Genomic DNA, 17,978 nt, shown 5'->3' on the forward strand with positions numbered 1-17,978 from the left:
TTCCTGACACTCTTAGTTGTCTCCCTGATCCAACACACCTGAATCCAATGAAAGACTCGTTTGCAGACTTTTAATGAGCCTTTCATTGGATTCAGGTGTGCTGGAGCAGGGAGACACCTAAGAGTGTCAGGAATGTGGCTCTCGAGGACCGAACTTGGCCACCCCTGCCCTAGTTGCTCCTGGTGTGTAGTGAGCACTTTGTATGGCAGCACCTTGACATCGGTGTGAATGTGAGGCATTATTGTAAAGCACTTTGAGCGTGTAATGCAGATGGAAAAGTGCTATATAAATGGAGTCCATTATGTCACATATCTCATTATTATCTACCGTAGGACCCATTTCCAACAAGATTTTCTGTCAACAAATTTCACATAACTAGAACTAAAAATGCAAAATGAACGCTTGGGTGCAGCATGGCTGACAAACAGAAATTCATTGCAATGATGCTGCTTAATGAAATAGATGAGAGAGCGAGAGCGAGACAGACAGACAGACTGGGGTTTTATTTATATATTTTTTTGTTCTTAGATTTATGACAAAGAGGGACTGGAACATTAGGATTCGAGAAGCAGTAAATATAAAAGTGGCCTTTTCTTTTCTATCCCCAGTGATTTCAGTTTTTTCTAAAACTTTCTTTGCAAACACTCAAAAAAAAAAAAAAGAAATCCATCCTAATAGATGGCCTATTAGTGTACTGTTTACTGGAATCCTGTTACATTAGGGATGTGTGCATTTGTCTGGCGTTGCAAGGCAAGACAATGTCTCCACAGAGCTGTGTCATTTTCTGCAGATTAAGGGTTCACTTTCCCAGTTTTTCTTTATTTCTACCATTTTAGACAAACACAGTGTACCACATAAATATTAATGGTAGGTTAAATCTCCCAGGGTAACAGTAAAAAGGACATTATACAGCCAGTGGGAATACAAAGACCCAGAACTATGAGTCAAAGTTACTGCTATGACTCAGCTCCAGTATTCAGTCCTGCAGGGAACTTTCAGTGCCTTAAAGACATTATTCATATAATAACAACAAGGAGACATTATAACTTCTTTATAAGTTACAAAACATTAAAACTGAAGCACTATGCAATCTTTTAACGATGTAATATTAGCAGTAATACCCGTTGCTTAGAATGGATAATGCAAAAGATTCAAAAAATAAATGCAGTGATCATATTATATTAGTCAGAGAATGAACCGCTTGAAAAAGACTTTTTATGGGGAAACAGTTGCTGTCATCATTTTTTAACATTGTGCTACACAGTTTATTCAATCAGCTTCAAGAAACGGCAACCACCCAGACAGACAACCCAATGTTTATATTTACTGCTTCTCGAATCATAATGTTCCAGTCCCTCTTTGCCATCCCCACCTCTCAAATGCAACCATCTATCTGCCACAGCCAGGTGATGCATGGGTGTCCCAATGGCCCTACTTTAAAATCTGTAGCTTCATTTCTAAGACTTTTGCAAATTTTCCACTGATACCCCCTAAACAGTCCTGGGAGGATTTGCTCTCCCTTAATCCACAAAAAAAGGATCTATTTTGAAGTCTTATCCTTTAAATCAGATTCAATCAATAAAATTAAGATTGCATGGGAAAAGGAACAGGGTATACAAATGTAGGATTCACTGTGGGATAAAGTTATAGATATGATTAGAACCACTTCCTCTTGTGCAGAGCTTGGACGTATTCAATTTAAAGTTCTACTGTACATATGGTTCATTTTTCTAAATCAAGACTTTTTCAAAACATTTCTTTGGATAGAAGCCAGATGCGACAGATGTCATGGCTCTCTGAGTAAATGGCAGCCAGTAGATGGCAGTTTTCATGGCACTGTGAAGAGCATTTGCCACAGATTTGCTAAAAGTGATGAATCACTTCGTATACAGAATTTTCAGTTTTCAAATTGCCTTTTTTTAACAAATGAAAAAATGACATTCACAAACACAAATTTATTTGTAAAACCCACCACACCTTTCAGTATGTGGTTATACCAACCAACCACCGCTGACATCAGGCAACTAATGTTCCCATAACGCACTGCAGCATGTGTGTCTGAACGCTAAAACTTTCAAAATTAGTGCATTACTTTAAAACTAAAACATATAGCTGATATTTTCACTTTGTAAAATGACAGACGTGACGTTAATTTCAATAACTTGTCCGGAATTAGTTTGTTTAAAATGATACCGATAAATCAAAACTGTTTGCCTGTGCATGACTCCAGTGATATCCCAGCAGGTCTGTATGGTGTGAAGATAAATTATCTTTTATCCTCCCTCTTCCATTCTCTCTGGTAGTCAGCTCTCTTCTGCCTGCAGAGGATACAGCTCTACCAATAATGGCTGGCTGGCTGCTACAAAACATGTAACAGGTAGGCACTAAACTCTTTGATTTCAGACTTTACAAATGTTTTTAATTGTTAAGATTTATTCACTATGCCTGCAAAAACATGTTAGCGGTCTAAAAGTTATCGGAACTAAATCTATCGAAAGCTAATTGGTCCGCTGATGGTTTTCAAAGTTATCTGGAAAGCTAATCCACTAATGAAAACATTAGTGTCAATAATTAGCGGTTAGCGGATTAGTGGAACTGTGCCCATCACTGAGCTGTATCCAAGGATCCTCCAAAGAGACATCCAGTTGTGGCTCGAGGTCAATGGTTAGCATTTAAGTTTCACAATCATACAGTAAAACTGGTAGCACCAGGGCCCTAAAGACTTGGACCTTCAATCTCCTGCAAAGATATAGACATTGCCAAACATCTCTGTCCAGTGACTTCAAGGCTCCAAAAGACCCAGTGACATAAATCCAGGAAGTCATTAAAAGTCTGGATCTTAGTCTTGGTTCAGGACAATCACAAACCCAGACACTTCGATTCATCCCTCAGCTTTTCAAGTGCTACAGTCAGAGTATCCACTGATTCCACAAATATCACAGTATCGTCTGCAAAGACAAATCCAGTTAGCCTTTCCTCGCTAAGAAAGGCTAAGACAGCAATATACATTTCTTTTGGCTTCTCCTTTTTGCTCAGGGTCCCCACAGGTTGTCAATGGTATTATTAATTTGGCTAAAAACACAATGTCTGTAATTTCTGCCCCTACCACCGAAATTAAGTATCGCCTAGCCTTAAAGACATTAAACAAAGAGATAAAAGGAAAAATGTGTGGCAGCATCCACATTACAATCAAAAATGTCTTTGTCCCAACTCTTCCTCACCTGAGAACAGTCTACCCACAAACTTTCATCAAAATCTGTGAAATGCTTTTTCAGACACCTTCCTTTCAAACAAACTGGTACAATCAGATAAACGTCTAACCATCCTGCCAATCACCAAATGCAGTAATAATACTATTAATAATACTACCACCATCATTACTACTGTTATTACTACAAATAATAATACGTTTTCACCAACTCCAGCTCTATTCAAATGGTCATCCATATTGGCTGCACGGTGTTCATCTTTGGGATTTATGCACTAGCCTCTGAGACAGAGAGATGCCTTTTTGGGACATGTCTGGCTCCTTCATCTGCATTTTAATGTGCCTATTAAAACTACAGTACTAAGACAGAGGAGACAAAGAATTTTAATTTGCAACATCAGAAGAAGGTTAAAAGGGTATCTTCACAGGAGCACACATCAAGTATTAAGACAGTCAATCAAATACAGTCTGAAAGCTCCCTGCATGAAAAAAAGCCACACACCGTTTGGTCAGCCACACAGCACAGTGAGTCAGACTCCATGCCTCGTCCCCTCACCTAAAATAAAAACCTAGTTTGCAAAACTCACCTCTCAGTGTGCACATTTGTGTAACAAAGCTGTACACACCGAAACACTGTGTTTCAGATGAATGTCTAACTCTGCTCACTTTCACCAACTGTATACTTAGAATCTGAGGAGGGCAGATTGGAAAATGGTGACATTTTGGATTAGAGGGACATCTGGCAGATATATAGACATACAATGCGCTCAGGAATGTTTGAAAAAAAATGCTTTCACTTATCTGATAATTAAATCTCGCCTGGCACACCTATCAGCAATGGTGAAGGCAGATAAGAGCATTTGAACAGATGGAGGTAGAAGAACGAAACAGATCATTTCAAGACGAAATAAAGTCTTACAGTCACATTTCCATTTGCAGGCAAGAGTAAAGAACACTGCAATGCAGCCATGTCTGTGTCCGAAATGAAGAAGAAGAAGAAGAAAAAAAAAAAAGGCACGAGCAGATGAAAAGGGCAAGCCAGTTTAAAGCTGAGCCCGAAAAGCCGACTCTTGCTCCCTACAGAGTGCAGCAGAGGTCAGTGTGCAACAGAAGTGAGACCAACGCTCCCATTTCAACCAGACAAATGAAAAGGGCACATCGATGTGGAATGGCCACAGACACAGATGCTTCTCCTCCTCACTGAAAGGGGCTCAGTGGCTTTGAGGTGCATCACTAATAATGAACTCTCAGCTGCATAATTACCAAGTATAATGGCGGCATAATGAATCACGGTTTGGGCAGAAAACTCTCCCCCCCCCAGGCTTCATTTTCCTGTGTGCTCCTGTGTGGATGATGTCCACAATAATCATCTGTTATATACATTGGCCGTGCACTGCTCTATACCGACTGGTCGCCTCTTCTGGTGCAGGTGAGTGTTCGTGTCTTGTTGCTGACTTACGCAGCTCGCCAACTTTCAGAATTTCGCAGAGCATCTTGGTCAACTCGATGCTGCTGCGGCCAAACGGACACTCGTGTTTGTCTTCACGGCTGCTGTTCTCTAAGACGATCTGCAAAGGTCAAGGATAAAAATGGAAATTTCATAAAAATCGTAACATTATATGGGGTTTAAAGCGGTAAATAATATGAGCAATGTGATGATGGTACGTTGTTCAGTGTGAAGAGATACATATAACCTATGTCAATGTAACATTAAACAGGATACTTTTTCAGTTCATTTCAGGCTCATTTCTTCAGTTAAACCAAAATACTAAAATGATCTTATGAAAGTCTGGAGATCATACAGTCACATCCATTAAGTATTTGGACAAGGCCATTTTTGTGCATTTTGGCCTCTGTACACCAACATATTTGTAATTATTTTCTCTGCTTCTAAATTCCCAGACAGACAGACAGACAGATGCATACATACACACAAGATGTGTGTTGCACCACTAATTATCCACAAATGTAATTGTGTCCAGAACCGAATGGTCATGAAACAATTATCACCACTGGAGGGGTTTTTTTTTTTTTTTTTGCATTAATGTTGCCATTCTTTATCAACCTAGTCTCTATTTGACCCCGAGAACTACTTGCTTCAAAGTCCAAAATCATAAATGAACTCTCAGTCCACCTGCCACTTGTGCATGGTGGCAGTGTGCCACAAATGAGTACATCATGGTCCCAAACACATCTGTGGGTGACAGTTTAATTTAGAAAATTGGAGGCTGCTTCCTCTCTCTAGTCCACTGATAAGGGCTGAGTGGGAATGACTAGGACATCTCTTTTCTAACTTTCAATTCCAGAAAATGATTCGGGCACAATGCCTGCATGGGTATACGCGCACGTGCACGCGAGCACACACACAGACATAAAGTTCTGTTATAGATTGTAGGAAAACTGGCATATGTGCAGTTGATACAAATACAACAAATACCAATACTGGACACCTGAAATAAAATATTAATATTGCAGCAAATGAAAACTGCAAACTAAGCATCAAAACCAAAAATATCACCCCATAAAAGTGCATCAGTGGGCCATATTCACGAGAAGCATGAAATCATGTTATGGCTTGGCCTAATCCATTCCACTGTTGTTAAGGGACTGACATTGAAACAAATTCAATCATATCTATTGGGCAGCTTCATCAAAAGCTGTGTTAGCTGAAAGATTATTTGGATACAATCCAGAGTCTCCAACAAGTGAATGAGCTGGACGGAAGGAGATTTGGCAGAAAGAACAAGGCCTCCTGGGAAAAGGTTTCCATGTCGACACTGCTACAAACTGTGTTAGCATATTTACAAATGATCTAAGGGCATATGACGGCGTGCGTGCATGTGTTTGTGAAAGTGTGCTTACCCTGATGTAGGCATCCTGGTGATGTCTGGCAAAATACAGCATGTTATCCAGAGCCAGCATGCCTGGAGGAATTTGGGTAAAATCTACTGCAGGATTCACATGGTTCTGAAAGGGTTGAGGGTAAAAGGGGTCATATTATACACCAGCATATATCAGCAAGTTAACATTGATCACAAGTGCAACGCAAGTGTTACTGGTAACACACAACTGACTCAGCTGAGATTTTCATGTCATTTAAACCATTAGGTTGCTTACTTTGTCCGTGCACCAATGGGCATGTTGGTCTAAAAATGAGGTGTAGCCGTAAGTGTAGTTGCATCTGTATCGCGTTGGTCTAAAGACCAATGAGAGTTCTTCTGCTGTTTACAAGGTGCAATATTCAGACAAGCATAACTGCATGCACAAATACCCACAAACACACAGCAAAATAATAAAGTGTTTATTATTAGTGTTAATATTATTATTCATTTCTTTTTCTAACACATATAACTAAATTATATTTTTTCCTTTTTCTGTTTGGTTTATTCAAAAAACAGTCTTTTCATTATCTTTTAAGTGAGTTATTATGATTTCATGTAATGTGCACTTCTAATTTCTACAATCTTGGAGAAGATAAAACCTCACAAGCCACATGTAATCTTTGGCAACCCCCAGAGGAGGGGGTGTGGGCTTAGAAAATGCATCATAGAATGTCAAGATATGGTATCTTAAAAACAGATATTAAGGAATTTAGCCTGAAATACCACACTGATGAGAGGATGCATCCTAAAAATTTTCCATGTTCACATCTGTATAAAACAATCTCTTTCTGTGTCTGTTCCTTTAAATGGAAAGGAGCTTCTTGACACTTTTTTTTTCTTTTTGTGTACAGTGGATATAAACAGATAAAATATAGTAATTCTCTGCTGTTGTCTCTTGCAACAGTGCGTGTGTCATATGGCTGACAGACATGCTCAATGGCTGTGTCTCACTGGGCACGCACAAGTCCAGGTATGGACATGTGTCACAAAAATTTAAAACAATCCATTTCAGGGCAGAATTGAGTTACAATGTGCACAGATAATGTGAAACATTGAAGGTTTGCAACATGAAACTCCAGCTATAAAATCATAAAAAAAGGTGACAAAGTTTTCATATGGATTTTTAATATGAAGACTTTAACTGCTTAAACAAAATCTGTTTTTATTATAGGGAATACATGCTATGTTATAATGAAGTGAGGAAGCAACAGAACAATTGTCCTCAAAAGTAAAAACAAATCTTTCTAAAACCAGAGCTCGGAGTGAGACACACACTTTAAAGTGGCACTGTCAGGTCTCACACATTCGATGTGAGACTCAACATATTGTCACGCTCTCATGCTAAAGCATGACATTCTCCAACATTTCACCACTATGACCTGCAAGACAAGATTCGTTGGAAAATAACTCCTTGAGCGTATCTCAACTTGAGAGCTCTGTAAAATGGTCGCAACTTTAATTTACTGCAATATTAACTGCCAAAACTAGGGAACAAAAAGGTATATTCACTGGTGGATTAGTTATCTGGAGAAAGTTTGTCAAACTTGTTATTATAAATGAAGCAAATGGAAAGTTGTGGATGTCTGGGAGATCCAGTAGGAAATCAAACTAAAAATATACAGTGTGTTCTGAAAGTGATAAGCAAGAATGCGAAGCAGCATATACATAATTTATATTTTCAGCTAAAAAAGAAAAACAATTCAACAAACATCCCATTCACAAGCTGCCTTCTTTAGACTGCAGACTTCCACCTCCCATATAAATATTGTATTAGATTTGCAGATAGACGCTGCCTGTGCCGTTGCACTCCATCATACATAATTCCTCACTGATGTTACACAAAGTTCTGTCTGCTAATGATTAAATCTATGCAGGCAAATGTACAACTCCCCAGACAAGCCAGTCTTCAGTGTACAAGTAGAAAAGGCTTGTTGAAGGGGAAAGTGACAAAAAGATGAGGGGGGAAAGCAGGGATTGTGAGAGACGGCTCATCGCTTGTGCAATTGTGCCCGACAGGAAGCGGACTTCAAAGTGCGCTACCATCTTAAAACGATGTTCTTCCTCATGAAGAACATGACAAATATTCCAGTGTGCCACAGCACCTACTTAAAAATAGCCAGAAGGCATTAGAGCACAAATGTATCAGCCGAGATAAAGTGCGTGTGTAAGAATTATAGCCTATGAAAGCTGTTTATAAGGAAATCTGAGTCAGGATTTTGGGGTGGATTTTTTTCTTCTCCACATGAGTGGAGACAAAACACTCCAATTGGCCTTATCTTTACTGTGCACACTGCAGAGGGAGCGGAGATGAGAAGAAACACCTCTGGACTTACAGAAAGCCACGAAGGGTTCAGTAAAAGTCCTCATGTAATACTCCAGGAAAATAAAAAAGAAAAAGACACCACACAGACACACAAGTGGCTTAAATGGACACATTTGTATAAAAAGAAATGGAGGGACATATGGAAAAGATGATTTAAGAGAACATTATAAGGAGAATATGGGTGAGCAAAGATTAAAATATAACAGGAGTAGTAAATATTTGTTCACTTACACACAGAGAGAATGCATTGCCCCCCCCCCCCCCCCCCAAAAAAAAAAAAAAATCTTAACAAGCATAGAGGTACGGCAAGCTGAATTGGGTCAAACTGTGATTTTTTTTTAACTTTCACTTTTGATACGCTGTGTGCTTCCTACCCTGTGTGCTGCTGGAACCTCAATTTCCTTGAGGGAGTCTTCCCAAGTGATCACTAAAGTTCTATCTAATCTATTATTAGGAAGAGATTCTTGCTGTTTGTTTGTTTATTTGTTTTATAAACAAGAAAGAGAATTAACAAAAGCTTGCTTCATTTCAGACATGACAGAACAAGATGTTTCTAAGAGTAGGGGTGAGTGATACGACCTAAAATTAATATTGAAGTAGCTTTCACTTGGATATGATAGTATTATATAATGTAGAGGAGTAGCATGTCCTGTCCCTTTATGTAAATTAAAAATAAATAAATAAGATTCTGATAATATACTAAGTACATGAAAAGTATTATTGTCAACTAGCACACGTGGGAGAGTAATATGCATTGTCAATATTGTGTAATTTGGGGTGTATTTCTGTTACTTATGTCACAGAGATCTCAAACAAGCTGTCTCAGGCTTAAATTATGTTTAATGCAGTTGATTGTCTGAACACACTCATAGAATTATGAGACTGGAGATTTTTAACATTAAATCTCAAACATGAAATTGTAAAAGGTAGATTTAAAAATGGTTTAAAAAATGGAGCCTTTAATAATGACCTCATTTGATCAAGAGTATTTTCACTTTAAATTCTTCCCCTTCAAAGTTAAAACCTTGTTGAAAAGCTTCATGAATCAAAGATTTTCAGTTTTACATTTGATAAGTCAGTGGCTGTGTTTAAATCATGATTGTTTAGCCTTAAATAAGTCTGCAGAGCAAAAACCCGCTGATTGGTTCACACAACAGAATCACAGTTCAACCATTTACACAACCGTTATTCCTTTATGTGAAAATTACTTTATAGCAGCTAGATCTCTAACAAAAATATTTAACAGGTGTTTTGGCTCATGTGGAGCTCAGCAGAACAGGAAAACAACTGAAATTTAATCACTGCAGCCTCGATGCTACAGTGTTGATCCGAGCCGTAGATGTGCGGAAATTATTATTGAGTTCCAAATTAATGGATATTTAGCATCATTTATCTTCATTTTATCTGCATCATTATTATTTTTTGTTGGCATCATTAAAAAATATTTCTGGATGGGCAAGGGTTGTTGTTGGTCAGATTTCTCACGGTGTTGATGAACAATTCATAATGTGGCACATTGTTACAAAGGTGATGACTATGAAACCCTTTTACTGCTAATCCCTATCCAAGACTGAAGACTTTTAAGCAGTATTATATAAAAACAACTCATTACATCTTACTGAAATTTTATTTTAGTGATTTTGTCTTATATTAAGTGGAAATTACACTTTTGACTGGAAATTAGACAAATGTACTTGGTAAGAGTTTTAATTTTTGCAGTGTACTTTTACAATCCAACATGACTACACACACTAATCTGCAGATTTATGTAGGACAAAATAGCTTCCTGACCTCTTTTTTAAGAAGCTGGAAGAAACACATGCAGAACTTACAATAAAGCCGAGCTTCTTGTAGTCGCGGGTGTACATGGACTTCCGTTTCTCGATGCTGCCGCTGTTGTTGGGCTCGCACTCCACATCGAAGGCAATTCTCCTCAGTTCAAAGATGATGTCCCTTTGAGCCTGCACATGCAAGCAAAGAATATTAAACATTTCTATTCACCTGTCCTTCCAACTACCTGCTGAGAAACAGAAAACAGCAAGTTTCTCTTCTGTTTTAGTACGCTGCTAAATCATAAAAGTTTTCCAAACCTGGCTGGATTTGGCCCAAACAGCCCACAAGCAGCTAAATGAAAGATTAACATCTGTATACTTCTTGCAGATGTAGGATGCACTGGTGTCCTAGTGGGAACTCGTGTACTGCTCAGTTTTATCCAGAAAAGTTGTGTTTGAAGTTTGTTCTTTGACTTCTAGTTGACTTCTTTGAAAGTCAGAGGAAAAACCCTACTACTCTGTAACTACTCTGTAAGCCCAAAATTTCATTAAAGTTAGGTGATTATCAGGTTTAAATTTTGCTGGTTTCATCTCATTTTTGCTCAGTCATACAACCCTGCAGGCACAGCAGCAACTCCACAACCACATTTTAATGTCTATTTCAGTTTAATTTCTCCATTGAAGCACATAACTAATATACTGCACTGCTGTAGTTTAAAACTGTGTCGCCGACCGAACGGGCCCCCTTAAAAATCGGTCCACCTTTTGCATCTGCGCATGCGTTAGCTGCGGTTCACAGATTAAAACCTCGTTTCTGCTTAAAACTCCACTCCAGTCACCATCTATCTCAGCAACAGATAACTAAAGCTTTTGTACAACATTTATTTCCACATAAATTCAGCATTATTTCATCATAAAAGACAGATGAAGCGATCAGAGCGCTGTGGCTAAACGAGGTGCTAGCTGATGCATTCACTGCACGTCGGTCATTTCAAAGCGTCAGGGAATTTCACAGAGTTTCTGCTTAAAACAGCCTTGTTTCTGCTTAAAACTGACTTTAGAACGATTTAAGAGGTTTTATCTTTATTATCTGATAGTTAATAATCCCATCCCATTGATTGCTTTGGGTGAAGAGAACATCTCAGATGTGCTGCTGTGGTCCAAAATGATGCATGCGCAGATGCAAAAAGCGGACCAATTTTTAGGGCCGAACTGTTCGGTCTGCCACACTGGCAGCCAAACGGTTAGTGTGCTTCTTTTCAGAATGACAGATGTCTGGTTCAAGACCACCCCAGCCCATTCTCCATGTAATGTGGAGTTCCCTCAGGCATTCGGTGTAAAAATTGAGTCAAATCAACATGCAGGTCCATATTGGATCTACTGTGGCAACCCCAAGTGAAAAAGGGAGAAGACGAAAGAACTTATTTTAAAAATAAAGAGGTAGAAACACAAATTTACTGCTTCCCTGCGCATGTGTGTGAAGGAGATGCTGATGCACACAGAGTAGGTTGATAAATTCAAAAAATTCAAAAGTTTGGTACAGAGTTCATAATTGTCTCTGCCAATCAAGAGCTAGGAAACACTAGAATAGACTAATCACCTGCAGCTGCAGTAGGAAAACACAGAAAATAGTGGTTGGTGACGCCCGGTGCACATGATAACTCAAAAATTTGAAAGAAGATGGTGCATGGATTAAGAAAGTGTGGGTGAAATTTTGTTGATCTCTTTTTTTAAATTGTGAGGTAGGCTTTCCTGCAGTCTTTTCTTTAACACACTGATGTTTTATAATGACATAAAGAGCTACGATCAACACGTTTGCGTCCAATATGGACCTGCATGTTGTTTGCATATCACGGTTTGGTACAAGTTTAGTCAAATGTGGGGAGGCAACAAACAGTTTTTGTTTTGTTTTGTTTTTTGTTTGTTTTTTACAGTAGTCACTGTGATTGTGATTAGTGTGGCTCTTCTTAGGTCAGTGTGTGTTTGGAGAGAATGAGAGCAAGATTTATGAGTGACAGCAAATGCATTAGGAAGTTTTTGAGTGATTATGGTGGCAACAGGAAAGTGATGGATGATTTTGAGTGAGCATTCATATACCCCAGATAACTGCCAAAAAAAACCAAAAAAAAAAAACTGTGCTCTGCTGATCTGCCACCAGGAACCAGTTGATTTAAAAGAAGCAGGCTGGTCCTCTTTAGCCCCTGTGAGTCGTTAGTTTCCAATCCCCACGTCAGTGAGTGTGACAGACTCAGAGGTATCCAAAAATAATTCGCATCTGCGTTAATTTGGTTCCATGTTACATTTTTACACTGGGTATTCTTTGTGTGACTGCCTGCACTAAACAGTGATGCTGTGACGGTTTGATATGAATGCATACACCGTTTCACCCCTATTGTTCATGTTGACACCTTCCAGAAGCGAACTATACTGGGATATGATACATGGTGTCCAATTACAATCTAATCAATATAGAATCTTAGAAGATTTCCATTCTGTTGGAAAGTCTTTATGCAGAGGATAAATTGGGAAAAGTCTGGATTTTGATGACCCTGCTCTGTCAGGTGCTGGAGGCAATAATGATGTTGGCCTTTATTACTCCTCTGGTAGCAGTATGCACTCTGTTGTGTTTTCTAAATTGTTATACTATACAACTTCCTTGTGTTATGTTACTGATACTAATCTTGTCACATCTGGATAACTCTATCTCTGCTGCATCCTCTGAGACAAATTTGTGAGAATGTGCTACATAAACTAATGAAATTGTGCTCCAATTGGAACTTCTGTTTTACAGAACATTATATTTTAAGGATTAATGCCATCATTATGTGTTTCAGATAAGTTACCAAGAGGAAACGATAACAATAAAACTCACACCATCGGGTTGTTTTATCATCCTACAGCTGCTGCTATAAATTATCTTGTGTACATTTAGGTTGTGAGGTTTTTTTTTCACATTGCTCTTCTAATTAACTGACAAACACTGAAGGTGAACATGCTTAGCCACAGAATACAAAAATGTGACTTTTTAAAGTGTTTTATGAAAGATTATTGAGCATTTTATTCTGACATGTCACTCCATGTGACCCATAAGTAGCTGTTACTTTCAAAACCTGGACTCTTTTTCTTTTTCACCATCTACACATTAGGACATTCCTAAATTTGTCACACAATCCTGTGCCCAATCAATCCGCACCTGGTCCTGGGGGTCCATCTTGGTCATCATGCGGTCCTCCCGCAGGTTAAAGGTGAGCACCTGCAGCACGTACAGCTGGTGGGCCATCTCATCGTTGATGGCGTTGGAGCTTCGGATCACATTCTGCACAGTGTGGAGGAAAATCGAGGATGGATAGCAGGGTACGTGGAAGTAATATGGGAAGGTAGGAAAGATAGGTGGTAGTAAAAAAAAAAGGTGAGACATGAATATTATAGGAAGATGGTAAGAGATAAAGGAGAATAAGAGGATTTAAGAGTGAATGAGGTAGATTAGAAAGACGTCAGATTAGAGAGCAGCAGAGGGAGTAATACCATAAGAACACACGGGGGAGAGGATGGAAACAACAACAACAAAAAACAACAGAACAGGTGTGAAAAACAGAGTGAAGATGATAATAACAGACAAGATGAAACAGAGGCAGAAGTAGCAGCTGCCGTTCGGACATCACACTAACTCGGAGACATAATCCAGGATGAAGAAAAGAAAGGATGCGGTGGACGTGCGAAGAGGAGGAGGGCATGTTTGGACTTACGCTGAGAATGATGGAGCGCAGCTGTTTCTGGGCGAGAATATGCGCCATCTCCTACAGAAAGAGAGAGGAAAGGAGGGAGAAAAAAAAAGAGATTTTAGCAAGAGCAAAAAGAAGGTGAGAGGAGTAAAGACGAGACGAGACAGAATAATAAACCAATAAAACTGCACTGGTTTTAATGCCAGAATGAGAAATCAAGAGGGACAAAGAAAAAAGTGCTGCGGGGGCTCTGCAAAAGTATGCAGTGACAGGTTAGAAAAAAAAGATAAGAAAGCCATCCCAAAACAGAACTTAACCTTAATGGGGGATGCACTAACTAAAGTCCTCTACAGTGCATTCTACAAAGGGTGCTGATCAAATGTGCACTTACTGTTAGGGGACAATTAAGGATGTCCACAATGTGCTCATCAAACTACCAAATCGTGTGCAGTGAGGAAACAAAGTCAGAAACACAGAGAGAGGGTGAATGAGTGAAAGTGTCGGTGAGGAGGTCTATTTTATTTCATTTAAAGTTTCTAAAGTTTTGGGGTTTTTTTTGGTCAGTGTTGCAGCTTGTGGAGAAGGGGAAGGGGACGGAGGTGCAGAATGCTGAGAGGGATATCACAATAATACACTGTCTAATGGTTGTTTCCTTTTACAAAAACACACACATACAGCAAAATCTAAGAATTATTCGCACCAGGAACCTGCAGCATCTTTTAAAATTTGTCGTCTGTGATATATCCACTCATGAAAGAAACCATCACACTGCCTGCACATGAGAAAAATGACACATTTCTGCAGTTACAGTAAGCCACAAACCCAGCTGCACAAACACACCAATTGCTGCCACAGTTTGACTCCACTAAATGATGAACTGTGATAACTGAGCACGTCACATTTGTATGCAGCGGTGCTGTAGTGCTCATTTCTGCAGAGTGCGTCTTCAAATTTATTTAGCTGCACAGGAGAAAATCTCTGCCAGCGTCACCATTCATTATTAATGTCAGAATACATCACCAGACCCTGTGGTGCTAATGTAAAAGCCCACGTGGGCAAAGTGTGACAAAGGTAAGAGAGAGAGATGGAGAAGTGAGTGCATAGTGCAGCCAAAAAGGATGAAGAAAGCTACAGGAGCTCGGAAAGAAATACAAAGACACTTCCATCAATATTCTATTATTAGAAACTGCTACACTACACTGCACACGTTTTATGGACACTGACAGTTCTGAAAGACAAAACACATTGGGCAGGCTGTCACAGCAGATCATATGATATGCGTGTGGCATGGCCGTGTGCACACTGTAGCCTCACCTGTCTCTTCTCTTCAGGAGCTTTAAGAAACAGAGCGTTGATCACAGCTATAGTGTACGTCTGAATGTCTTGATCAGTCCTGAAATCACAAAAATACAAAACACACAAATAGTTGCAGTCAAAATATACTCAGTGTTGTTCTTTGAAACATTATGAGATAATATTATACTTTGATTATTTAATTTAATAAAAATGTATAAAGAAACTGAATCTGGGTGTAACACTCACCCCTGAAGATGTGGGATGAGCTGTCCAATGGTGATCTCTTGCGCCACCTTGTGGTAGAGATCCTGGCTGTTGAGCACCATGGACTCCAGGATGGCTAGAGACCGTTGCAGCACGGCTGTGTCCATGGCCGACTTGTTCACATAGCTAGCGATCTGCATGAAGAACAGCGCAGCAGACGTGAAGGGAGCGTGCAGAGCGTTCTACAGAGCTTATCAGGTGCACCGCCACCAGACTCTCATTTTTTTGTCATATAATGATCAAACTGTGCAAATTGTGAGAACACAGTACACACATTAATACTTGTAAAACAAAATTTTCAATTAGTGGTAATAATATTTCATCATTAAAATTAAATAAATAAAAAAGTCAAAGCAGCTACAGTAATAATACAATACCACTCCAAACAGAGGTTAATTTCCTTAATTAGACAAATGTAGCCCAATCGGTAGAGTGAATTGTCCAGCAACTGAATTGCTGGTGGATCAACTCTGTGTGCAGAAAGCTCCTTGAGCAAGAACACTGAATCCAAAAGTGGTCCCAGTGCCCGGGGTGGTACCGTGCATGTTAGCTGCTGGCATCAGTGTATGAATATGAGAAGAAGTTGCTTTGGAAAAAAGTATCTGCTAAATGCACAAATGTAACCACTGCACTGTTAAAGCTTATTTAACAGCATTTACTGGAGTAAAATCTACATAAAAATAATTTTAGGAGGTAGGAAATACAACAATCCATTTGTGTCTGCAGAGTACAGCAACAACCCTGTCACATCCCTCTTAAAACCAAACACTTTAAATACGGCTTTTCCACGACTGACCTTCTTGATGAAGGCCACAGAGAACGTGTCCCAAGAGATGATGCCATGGTCCATGAGTTCAACAAAGGCCGTGAGAGTAAAAGATAGCAGGTCACCAAAACTAAAAGAAAACACAAAGAGAGGTATACCGTATAAAAAAAACTCACTCTAATGAATCTCTTAAGGCCAAAGATGATTTGCAACATAGAAATAGAGGAATGAAAGACTGAGAAGAGCCGGAAAAGAAGACGAGGTTAATGCCATAACCCAGGTGGCTACAGAAAGACAGAGAAAGGGAAAATTGAAAGGATTGCTAAGCAGCGCAGAAACAGTTGGAGCTGTCAGAAGGCCAACAGGAGCTGAGCAGCACAGAGCGATGTTTACTCAGGACCATGAAGCTAAATTAAGATTAAAATCATGCATCTGCACAGATATAAGGACAGCCAAAGAGGCAAAAGCAGTGCGCACATTAAACTACTGTATTTGACACACGGAGTCATCGCCAGAGGTATTTAAAGCTACAGCGTGTAGAATTTAGTGTCATCTAGTGGTGATGTTGCAGATTGCATTGTGCCATTGCTGGTCATGAATCAGTTTCCCTTCATGTTTTCACTTCTTTGGTGACAGGGATTCATGCTCCCTTGCGCTAAGTAATATGTATGATCCTCCATTAAAAACAACAACAACAAAAGCTTGTTAGCATGCACATGCAACCAGAAAACAGTGTAGAGGGGAGCAACCACTCTTCCTCTTCTTTTTCTTCAGTCTTGTAAAATGCAAAGGCCATAGAGATATGAAGGGGTCATTCTACGAGGGCCGATTGAAGGTTTGAGCCTGACCCAGAAAGAGCAGGGCGTGGTTCTCCATCTTTTGCATTCTGAGAAACCAACATTTCTCAACACTGCATCCAGTGAGTTAAAATTTCACACATTCTTGAGACACCCTGCTTTTTCTGGGTCAGGCTCAAAACTTTCCAATCGGCCCTCGTTAGCTTACAAAAACATAGCGAGTCATTGTTGCAGAAAATTATACACTAATGAACGTGTGGTTATGGATGTTGTATTCCATTTCTAATAATAATAAACACCCCTAAATCCTACACACTGTAGATTTGAAGATAAATTTCACAGAATGTAATCAAAATAAAAAAATTAAATAAAAATGAATTAGTCCATAACTTATAAAATTAGTTCACCTTAAACTGAAGAAGCCACTTATGAACAGGGAATCACCTTTTATGATAAAGCAAGAAGCCTATTTCCTTTTGATTAATGTTTGACTGATAGAATATCCGCTGATAAGTTGAGGGCAAATTTAACTACTGCTACCTTGATGAAGAACCTGCTAATGGGCCTCAACCTTTTTATGTGATCCTAAACTGGCCAACAGGCTTTACAACACTGCCAACCCGTGCTCAGATCTTGTACTGCAGATCTGCTTTGCATAATAAAATCTGTTCACATCACAGGTCAGCTGGAAGAGTAATCATACAACTGAGGACACAAAGTCCAAAATATAAACTTTAAAGTGCTGAGGACACAAACATTCAGAAGGCTCCTCTTTGGTTAGGGCCCGGTCCTACTGGCATTTAGGAAGATTTGGGTATGAATTGCGCACAAAAGTGGTTTATATTCACTAAACATCCGCAATATCCATAGGCCCGGTCCCACTGGGGAGAGGATTAATTGCGCATGAATTGAGTATACAAATTACGGGCGTTCGCTATCGTCCGCAAC

The 17,978-nt window shown here is 39.3% G+C and overlaps 1 protein-coding gene across 6 annotated transcripts in view; it reads right to left on the minus strand.

The window, feature by feature from the left end:
* elmo1 (engulfment and cell motility 1 (ced-12 homolog, C. elegans)) overlaps positions 1–17,978 on the minus strand; it is a 194,661-nt gene that overhangs the window by 76,868 nt on the left and 99,815 nt on the right. For 4 of the 6 annotated variants that reach the window (XM_034160648.1, XM_034160647.1, XM_034160645.1 and 1 more), the window contains 9 exons: positions 16,264–16,363; positions 15,450–15,601; positions 15,222–15,300; positions 14,299–14,340; positions 13,932–13,982; positions 13,379–13,501; positions 10,246–10,374; positions 6,071–6,175; positions 4,668–4,776 (listed from right to left, as the gene is read on the minus strand). In XM_034160648.1, the coding sequence (XP_034016539.1) occupies positions 4,668–4,776; positions 6,071–6,175; positions 10,246–10,374; positions 13,379–13,501; positions 13,932–13,982; positions 14,299–14,340; positions 15,222–15,300; positions 15,450–15,601; positions 16,264–16,363 (890 nt within the window). The remainder of the gene's footprint in view (positions 1–4,667; positions 4,777–6,070; positions 6,176–10,245; positions 10,375–13,378; positions 13,502–13,931; positions 13,983–14,298; positions 14,341–15,221; positions 15,301–15,449; positions 15,602–16,263; positions 16,364–17,978) is intronic. The other 2 variants (XM_034160650.1, XM_034160649.1) reach the window with 1 other exon arrangement.

Source organism: Thalassophryne amazonica, chromosome 20 (genome assembly GCF_902500255.1).
Source record: "Thalassophryne amazonica chromosome 20, fThaAma1.1, whole genome shotgun sequence".
NCBI lineage: Eukaryota > Metazoa > Chordata > Actinopteri > Batrachoidiformes > Batrachoididae > Thalassophryne > Thalassophryne amazonica.